Here is a 10584-nt window from a genome sequence, read left to right as displayed (position 1 = left end):
AACATACCTCACAGCAACCTCAAACTCCTGGGCACAAGTAATCCTCTTGCCTCAGCCTCCCAAGTAGCTGGGTCTATAGGCACCTGCCACAATGTCTTCGAGACTAACCTGAGCAAGAGCAAGATCCCATCTCTACTAAAAATAGAAAAAACTGAGGCAAGAGGATCACTTGAGCCCAAGAGTTGGAGGTTGCTGTGAGCTATGATGATGCTACTGGGTTCTACCTAGGGAAACAGCTTGAGACTCTGTCCCCTCCCAAAAAAGTAAATAAATAAAAATAAGTAAAATGAGTAAGATCTAAAGTACAGCATGGTGATTGTAGTTTATACTGTATTACTTACTCAAAATTTGCTAAAAGAACCTATCTTAATGTCCTCACTGTCCACACATACAGATGCATACAAAGGGTAGTGATGTGTGGGGATGATGTGTTGATTAGTAGATCATGGTAATCACTACACAGTGTGTGCGCACATCTCATCATGCTGTACACCTTTTATATATATATATACTTTTAATTAATAAAGAAAAATTATATTTGAAATATATTGAGATTTGGTAATCTTTGTCATTGAAACATGTTTACATTAATATCTATACACATACACAGATTATCTACTAAGCCTTGGGAAACAGAGCATGCCAGCAGTGGCTCTCAAATACATGTTCCTGGACTTCGGCTTTGGGTTCCATAGATGTTCTGTGGGGCTGTGATTCTGCTTATTCAGCAGGTATCCTTGTGATCGACCCTGAAGCAGATGTCCAGAGGAAACATAAAGGGTAGTGAAAAGGAGTTCCCTACTTATTGTCTCCCATATTAATGTTGGTATTGTAATATTAAGATGTTATTTGAAATATTAAAAATCTTTAAAATAGAAATTTTGGAGATTCATCAATAGACAAATCTGATTATGTTATTGTATCTCATTTTAAAAATGTATTTTGAGGAGGAGCTTTATTTATTTTTAAACTTTCTATAGATTTTACTTTAGAACTCTAGTCATGCGATAGTAACATAAATTCCATACACAATAAGTTTATTTCAACATTCGTAAGAAAAGTTAGCAAGGAAAGAGTGAGAGCTTGAGAGGTCTAACATTTTAACTCTGTGGTGACAGGTTGACCATTTGAGCTCTGAATTTTTCTTGATGTCTATAAGATCAAGTCACACTTCAAGACTCCATTCAACAGCTACTTTTCCCCACATCCCGCCACATATATTGGAATATAGTAAAACCATTCTCCTCAAACAGAGGTTCACAGCCATAAGTTGACCATTCAGAGACAATTCTGTCCAAGCTCAAGGACTAGGTTTCTAAGGACAAGGCTTTCCAGACCATGGCTACCATGTCCTCGGCCCAGCTCATCTCTGCACCTTTCCTCTAGGCTGGACTGGGTCCTGCTGGTTCTCAGGCCTCTGAGCTTTTCTAGTTTTGTCCTGATCTGTCCCTTTAGACACCTTCTGTGAGGTCCCACAATAAGAGTCTATTCTTTCCTCCCCACCTAATTCACCCGCTGGAATGTTCCATATATGAAGCCATTTTCACAGACATTGTTCTCCTTGTCACTGACTGCCCCATCTACTGACCTCCCAGGGTATAAGTCCTCCCAACCCCTCTCACCCCTGCTCCCACCTGCCCCATCACCCCCAGACTGGCAGGCTTGGGCCCTGGGCTCTGCCTCCTGGCACCTGATAGAGTTCTCTGCCTTTGTGGAACCACCAGATGCAGTTGACTCATACCAGAGACACCTGTTCTTACACAGCCAGCACTGCACCAGCCCCAGAGCACCCCTCCCTTTAGAGTGTGGAGTCCACCAGTTTTATGACAATTCCCTGAGAAAAAGGGTTTATCTGCGAGAGCTGTATGATCATGGGCCACCCCATGCCTTTTTCCTTGTCAAGCTCTGGGTGGATCTGAACTGAAGCCCAAGCGTGAGGAGGCAAGGGCTGGCAGTGGCAGCTGCAGCAGCAGCAGCAGCAGTGGCTTCTACAGAGTGAGCAGCCAGTATGAGAACTTGGAGCACATGACCTCCAGGGTCTGCTTGTTTGCCAAGCAGGTGGTGGAGAAAGTGGAGACGAAGCGGGCCCAGCTGGAGGATGATTTGTGTCCTGCCTGCTGTGCTTGTCCATGTGCGAGTACCTGGTGAATTTCCTGTGCAAGTTGCAGCAGCTGCACGAGTGATATATGATGAACAGCATCCTCAAGAACTTCACCATCTCCCAAGTGGTGACAGAGACACCCAGGAATTGCTTTTGTGTACTGCTTATCTCTTCGAGATCTCTACCAGTGAACGTGGGGCTCAGCACCACATTTACTGCCTGGTTAGGAAACAAAGGGGGACCACAAGACTGGCTGATCTCCAGAACATCCTCCTCCCAGGAAGAATCCTCCAGCTCTATTTATGCTTCTTATTAAGAGAAAGGGCCATGATTTAAAGGGGCTGACCTCAGAGGCCTAAGTAATAAGGGATCCTAATACTTGGTTGGTGAGGTGAATTAGGTGGGAAGGAAAGAATAGACTCTGATTGTGGGACCTCACAGGAGGTGTCTAACGGGACAGATCAGGCCATCAGGAATTAAGGACAGGAGTGGGAGAACCTGCAGGTACACTTCTCAGCCTCTGACAGGGCCCCCTTGCCTCTCTCTTCTGGAAGTTTTGGAGGGCCTTACTTACACATTGGCTTGTCCCCCTGTTCTACATTCTCTAGCCTCCAAATTTCTGCCTGTCCCACCACCCTTTGTATCACAAAGATTGACTATTTGTGCAGGAGCAGAGCCAAGTGGGCCCTGGAAATATTTTTTAAATAATGAGCTATTTATAAGGGTTATGACTTTATCTCAGCTGTACAAGCAATAGGGTGAGGCTTTGTAACCTCATCCCCGCTTCTCCTCAGTGAGCTGCATCCGAGACTGTGTTTCCCTTCCTTCCCCACCCCAAAGTATGTTGGTTTGTGTTCTGGTGGAAAATAAAGCTATTTTACCAAAAAAAAAAAAAAAAAAAGAAAGAAAGAAAGAAAAGAAAAAGAAAAGAGTAAGTGGTCTTGGGGAAGAAGGAAAGGGAAATTTATCACTTTGCAGGCAAAGGAGGAAAAATGGCAGACTGTTCATCTCAAAATACTTATTTTTCCTTAAGAAGAAGCTTTTAAATATAAAACAAGTACTGGTCTCCTGACCTCTGAGATTTTCATTCTTTATGTTTAGTCAGCTTTAAATATATAGGCTTGTCTTTAGCTTAGCTATTCTTTAATAGTAATTATGTTTGAACTTTTTGTTTAAAATAAAACTGACTTGGTTATCCCAGTAAATACAGATTTTTTTTGTCCTTTGTTTAATAAATCTTTGTTGTTTTTTTCCCCACTGCCATGATGGAAAGGAGATATGAACAGTTCAAACTGAAAAAAGATTTCTGAGACTTAGCCGACTAGTTATACAACTCTTCATTGTCGTTACTGTTGTTTTCCAGCCTTCATCCCGGAGACCTCTACCCTTTCACCAGGAAGCCCCTGTTTATCATTGTGGATTCCTCCAACAGCGTCGCGTACAAGGTGAGTTCCCTGGTGGCCGTCACACACGTTAGACATTACGGAACCAACCCAAGGGTACCCACTCTCAACGTGTGCTTATTAATTTTGTTTTATTTTATTTTATTTTACACAGTTTGTATTTAGTGTTTCTTTTCTTTTGAGGTTGTGCATGCTAGTCAGGATCTGGTGCTATGAATAGAAACAAGAAGAAGCGCATGAATGGACACACTCAGTGGAAAATAATAAATCCTTCTGCAGGAAAAAAAAATTCAAGATTTCCAAGATCTCTGGTGGGAGGTTTATTTTTGTTTTATACCCCAGAATAATTTTTTAGTAGAGGTAGAAGTATAAGGGTGGATTTTATTTGCTAGTTTTTGAATGTTTTCCCCTTGTATCTACACACTGACCTGCTTTTATCCCACGTTATCCAGTTGTAGTCTTTCATTATTAGCATTGTTTTACACATACTTCATTTTTTAAAAATTTATGACAATTAGAACAAAACCTGGCCCTGAATGATGAAAAAAATGATGGGATCTAACTTGAATATCCTTCATTTCTTATTTTGCTACTGAAGCAATGTCTTTCAGTGATTCTAAAAGGAGTGCCAGCAGCAAGCACTTTAAAGTTGGATTTCAGAATTCAAACTGTAATAATTTATAGGAAAATGAAAATAGTCTTTACAGTGCTTGTATCTAGTTGGAAAGTTTCATTATTGAAAAATATGTTCAGAAATATGCTGTGCATAGATCCTCCACTTTAAGCTATTTCTATTGTAAATGTTCAGTCAGATAGAGAAGCAAACATTTATAGGTTTATTTCAGGAGAGCAATGGAAATGTCTGGTAGCCAAGTGTATGTTTTCCATTTAGTTTCACTTTTTAATTCTGGATTCCAAGAAGCATCCAACTCATCCTAAATTTTTTGACATATTTCCTGTTATAATTTTGTCAGTTTAATTACTACTTTTGCACTTTAGGAAAGTTTGCTCTGTGCATGTTGTTGTGGAAGGTATGAGAGTGTTGGGGACTGCTGAAGGAAAAGGTTTATTGGCTGCCCCAGTTCAACTTAGAAAACCAGAATTTCATGTCTTCACAGGATTTGAAAAAAGCATTTGTGTCTTTGGCAATAAAAATGAATCAGTTGCTACAATTTGATGATGTAGCAGAATGTGTTGATATACCAGGTCAAGTGTACTGTCTAACATGACCTAAGCATGTATTTGGAGTATTTTACAATAGAAATCTATTAATGTCTCTCAATTAAATCAGACATTATTGGATCTGCCTCTTATAATCTTAAGAATATCATTCATTGTATATGCTTGCTATTTCCAGAGCACTACTTAGAATGAATATTGGATACTGACCATTTTTTTTGTGAGACAGTTTCACTATGTCGCCCTTGGTATAGTACTGTGGCGCCCAGCTCACAGCAACCTCAAACTCTTGGGCTTAAGCGATTCTTTTGCCTTAGCCTTCCCAATAGCTGGGACTACAGGCACCCGCCCCAATGCCCAGCTATTTTTTGGTTGCCGTTGTCATTGTTCCTCAGCAGGCCTCGAACCTGCAAGCTTCAGTGTATGTGGCTGGCGCCCTACTCACTGAGCTATGGGCACTGAGCCAGGCTTTTTGTTGTTGTTGTTGTCATTGTTGTTTAGCTTGATTTTTAAAAATATCTTTATGCGGCAGTGCTGGTAGCTCAGTGGGTAGGGTGCCGGACGCATACACTGAGGCTGGCAGGTTTGAACCTGGCCTGGGTCAGCTAAAACAGCAGTGACAACTGCAACAAAAAAATAGCCGGGCATTGTGACAGCCACCTGTAGTCCCAGCTACTAGGGAGGCTGAGGCAAGAGAATTGCTTAAGCCCAAGAGTTTGAGGTTGATGTGAGCTGTGATGCCACAGCACTCTACTGAGGGCGACATTGTGAGACTCTGTCTCAAAATATATATATATGTGTGTGTGTATATAGATGTATACATATATATATTTGTGCATAATTAGAAATGTATTTCCTTAATTATACATCATGTTTTAATTATAGATGCCTAGAGAACTGTAGATTAATAGAATGTGTTTTTTGACCAGGCTCATGCCTGTAATCCCAACACTTGGGAGGCCAAGGTGGGTGGATTGCCTGAGCTCACAAGTTCGAGACCAGCCTGAGCAAGACCCCATTTCTAAAACAATAGCTGAGCATTGTGGCAGGTGCCTGTAGTCCCAGCTACTTGGGAGGCTAAGGCAAGAGGATCACTTGAGCCCAAGAGTTTGAGGTTGCTGTGAGCTAAGACACCATAGCACTCTACCGTTGGTGACCAAGTAAGACTTTGTCTCAAAAAAAAAAAAAAAGAAGGAAAGTGTTTTTTATCTGTTTCCTTTTGATGGCACATGCAATGTTAGTACTCTAAAGAATTAAATTGTTTGGAACATACTGATGATATTTAGAAATGAAATGGCCCCATGTGTAGTAGGCAAATCAGACCAGGGCACAGACCAGTGTGGTCTTTTTAAAAATTGGTATTACTTAATTTAATTTAACTGCATTTAATTTAAATTAAATAATTTAAGCTGCATTTAATTTAAGCATGCAGTTCTCCATGATAATATGTGAAGATGTCTAATATTTACTTTTCCTACCAAAGCATTTGTATTTTTAAATTTATTTTTATTTATTTATTATTTTGAGATAGAGCCTCACTCTATCACTCTGGGTAGGGTGCCATGTGCCATGGCATCATCATAGCTCACAGCAACCTCAAACCTGGGGCTCAAGTGATCCTTTTGCATCAGCCTCCCAAGTAGCTGGGACTTACAGGTGCCCACTACAATGCCTGGTTATTTATTTATTTAGAGACAGTGTCTCCCTCTTGCTCAAGCTGGTCTCAAACTCCTGAGCTCAAGCAATCTACCTGTCTCAGCCTCCCAGAGTGCTAGGATTACAGACATGAGACACCTCACCTGGCCAACAAAAGCATTAGTAAAGAAGTCTTAAACTACCATTTTGCAAGCTTTTTTTTTCTATTACTTGTGATCCTTCTAAGCAGCATTTTGCAAGTTTTTGATGAAAAAAGAGAACTGGGCTCGGCGCCTGTGGCTCAAGTGGCTAAGGCGCCAGCCGCATACACCTAAAGTGGTGGGTTCAAATCCAGCCTGGGCCACCAAACAACAATGACGGCTGCAACCAAAAAACAGCCAGGCATCGTGGCGGGTGCCTGTGGTCCCAGCTACTTGGGAGGCGGAGGCAGGAGACTCGCTTGAGCCCAGGAGTTGGAGGTTGCTGTTAGCTGTGATGACACAGCATTCTACCCAGGGGGACAGCTTGAGGCTCTGCCTCAAAAAAAAAAAAAAAGAAAGAAAGAAAAAAGAGAACTGGGTAACTGATGTATTATTTCTTAAGTGCATTTAAGTACAAAGTTTCGTGTATATTTCTTCATTTGAATATTTTTTATATTTGTGAAAGTAACTCATACATATAGTTAAAGACCATAGTTTTCAGTTCCTCTTGTCCATCAGAAACATTCAGAGCCCTTTTGAAAACCATAATACCTGGGTCCCACCACCTGCGTTGACCTAGACTATGTCTCAGCTATCAGTATTTTTTTTTTTTTTTTGAGACTATGTTGCTCTTGGTAGAGTGCTGTGGTGTCACAGCTCATAGTAACCTCAAATTCTTGGGCTTCAGCGATTCTCTTGCCTCAGCCTCCGAAGTACCTGGGACTACAGGAGCCCACTACAATGCCCAGCTATTTTTGTTGTTGTTGTTGCAGCTGTCATTGTTGTTTAACGTGCCTGGGCCGGGCTCAAAGCTGCCAGCCTCAGTGTATGTGGCCAGCACCCTAACCACTGAGCTACAGGTGCCAAGCCACAGGTGCCAAGCCAGCTATCAGTATTTTTTAAGACTATCTCCATCGGCCTTGAGTTAAAAAATAAAAAAAAATCAAATTAGGGCAGCACCTGGGGCTCATTGAGTAGGGCACCAGCCTCATTTATTGAGAGTGGTGGGTTCAAGCCTGGCCCCAGCCAAATTGCAACAAAAATATAGCCAGACTTTGTAGTTCCAGCTGCTCAGGAGGCTGAGGCAAGAGAATCACTTGATTCCAAGAGTTTGAGGTTGCTGGAATATGTTTGTGATATGATTCCATATCACTCTACCCAGGACAACTGAGTGATACTCTGTCTCAAGAAAACAAAAAAATAAATAAACAAAAGAAAACTTAAAATCATTGACAGTACTTTAGCCTCTGTCTCATCATCTTCTGAATTAAATATGTGTATTAAACATTTATGTCTTCCACATCTCTTAACCTCTCTTTTATTTTTTCCCTCACTTTTTTCTAATATTTTTCCACCTCTTTATTAGGAACTAGAATAGTTGTTTTCTGGCTTAAGTTTGTATAGTTTCTTCTTTAGCCTTTAGTTCTCAAATTCTCTCTACAGCTGTGTCTTAACTACTTCTTAAGCCCATTAATTAATTAATTAATTTTGAGACAGAGTCTCAGTACTCATTCTGCCCTTGGCAGAATGCTGTGGCTTCACAGCTCACAGCAACTTCAAACTCTTGGGCTTAAGCAATTCTCTTGCCTCAGCCTCCCAAGTAGCTGGGACTACAGGTGCCTGCCACAATGCCCAACTATTTTTTTGTTGTAGTTGTCATTGTTTTTAGCAAGCCCGGGCTGGGTTCGACCCCGCCAGCTCTACTGTATGTGGCTGATGCCCCAACCACTGAGCTCCAGGTGCTGAGCTTAAATCCATTAATTTTTATGTTGGTTATATTTTTCTTTCCTGTGGTGCTTTTGTTAAGATATTCTGTTGCCCTTTATATAGTTTTCTGTTTTCAAGCTTGTTCTTTATTTCTCTAAATTTAAGCATACTTTTCTTCTTATTTATTATCTGTCTGATAATTCCTACACTTGAAATCTGATTTTGCTCTTTCTGTCCCTCTATGTATGTGTGTGCTGGATTATTTTTGACTATGCTGCTTTCTTCTAGTATCCTTCTAGGATCCTTTAGGATGTCCGTATAACCCTAGGAGGAAGGTATCTTCATGTAGAAAGGGCCTGCATTTGTTTATGCTGGACACCTGGAGGCCCTACCAGTTTAGAACCAAGTTTTAAGGATCACTTAGGGGATACAAATTTGGCTGCAAATATGAGGAGGGCTGGTTTGTGCTAACTATCCTCAGGAACTAATTTCTTTTTTCTTTCTAGTCTTTGTTCATCTTAACACTAGGAAAAATTTCCTTGCCATCCTATCAGGAACGGTCAAGGGAGGAGAGGAGGTGTCAGGTTTGGTTTTGGTTCCTCTTTATGCTAATGTGGAGCCAGTTTTCTATTAGATTTTCATCCTGGGCAAACCCTAAGTTCTGTCATTGTTTCCCTTTTCATAGATGAGACTTTCAAAGCGTAAATTCAAGTTGCTGCATTGCCTCTGGGTGAGAGAGTTTGAGTCTGGTTTGTCTACATTGAGTTTGGTCCTTGTTCATCTTTTTTCCAGCTAGAGCCACTCCCTGGGTGTTCTTTATCTCATTTTATGTCTAATTACTATCTCTGTGCTAATGGCTTTCAAATTTATATCTCCAAGTTAGACTTCTGTCTGGAACTCAACTAGAATATCATCTATCTACTCCACATCTCTAATCGGTTCATTCTGTTATAATGGAGATTGCAAACTGAACATGCCCGAAACAGAACTCCTGGACCTCTTCCACGTATAGCTTTCCCCATTGAGGTTAATGGCTGTTATGCTCTTATAGTTGCCTCAGCCAAAATCCTTGGTTTCTTACTTGACTCTTTTCCATCACATTCCACATTCATTTCAGGAAATCTTGTTGGTTCTAACTGATATGTATATTGAAAATGTCGTTAACCCTCATGGGTCACCCTGGCCCGTGCCACCATCATCACTCACCTCAGTTATTGCTGTAGCTTTCTAACCAGTCTTCTTCCTTTGCTCTCATAGAAATGTGACTGTAAGTGAGATCTCTTACTTCTCTGCTCTTATCAGTAGTGGCTTATCATCTCACTCAGAGTAAAGGCTTTATTCTTTCTGCTTACACATGCACCTACCCAATTCTTCCCAAAGCATCTTTGATCCCTCTTGCTGGTTTCCATTTTTCTCAGTTCTTCTCAGCCATACTAACCTCCTTGCCGTCTTCAGACACATGAGACAGTCTTCTGTTCTGAATCTTTGCATTCTTTTTCCTCTACCTTGAATCCCTTCCAAAGATACCAACATTGTCTTTAGGTATGAGAGCAAACACAGCCTCTTGTTAAGCCTCCTTAATTGCCCTATTTAAAATTTTGTGCCTCCCAATACTCCTTATCCATCTTTCTCTATTATTTTTAATAATCATAACAGTTAACTTTTATATATCAGCCATAGTGCCATGCACTTACCTAGCACTTTATGTATATATGTTTAATCCTCACACAACACAGTGCATTGCTTTTATTAACGAATTTATTTTTTAGACAGTGTCTCACTCTGTCACTCTGGCTGGAGTGTAGTGGCATCATCCTAATCACTGCAGACTCAGACTGCTGAGCTCAAGCAATCCTCCTGCCTCAGTCTCCCAAGTAGCTGAGACAACAGGTGTGCACCACCATGCCAGGCTAAGTTTTCTGGGTTTTGTTGAGATGGAGTCTCCTTGTGTTGCTCAGGCTGGTATCTAACTTCTGGGCTCAAACAATCCTAAAATTCTCAGCCTCCTAAAATTCTTGTATTTTAGGTGTGAGGCACTATGCTGTCAGCAATGCGTTGCTTTTATTATACCTACTTTACCATTCAGAAAACCAAGACACAGAAAAGTTAGGTAATTTGTGCAAGGTCACACACAGAAGTAGGTGGCCAAGTTGGACTTAAAACACAATCTGAGGGTGGCGCCTTTGGCTCAGTGGGTAGGGTGCTGGCCCCATATTCTGAGGGTGGTGGGTTCAAACCCGGCCTCAGCCAAACTGCAACAAAAAATAGCCAGGCATTCTGGCAGGCACCTGTAGCTCCAGCTACTCAGGAGGCTGAGGCAGGAGAATCACCTAAGCCCAGGAGTTGGAGGTTGCTGTGA

General features: G+C 41.3%; 1 protein-coding gene and 1 pseudogene across 1 annotated transcript in view; both read left to right on the top strand.

Moving 5' to 3' along the window:
- Positions 1-10584, top strand: part of SCAI (suppressor of cancer cell invasion) — a 166554-nt gene that overhangs the window by 117244 nt on the left and 38726 nt on the right. Inside the window, exon 14 of the mRNA XM_023510572.1 lies at positions 3465-3546. Coding sequence (XP_023366340.1) covers positions 3465-3546 — 82 coding nt within the window. The remainder of the gene's footprint in view (positions 1-3464; positions 3547-10584) is intronic.
- Positions 1300-2437, top strand: LOC105886544 (annotated as a pseudogene).

The sequence above is a fragment of the Otolemur garnettii genome, unplaced genomic scaffold (genome assembly GCF_000181295.1).
Source record: "Otolemur garnettii isolate 467f Iridium unplaced genomic scaffold, OtoGar3 scaffold00014, whole genome shotgun sequence".
In the NCBI taxonomy this organism is placed as follows: Eukaryota; Metazoa; Chordata; class Mammalia; order Primates; family Galagidae; genus Otolemur; species Otolemur garnettii.
This window is presented reverse-complemented; position numbering and strand designations above follow the sequence as displayed.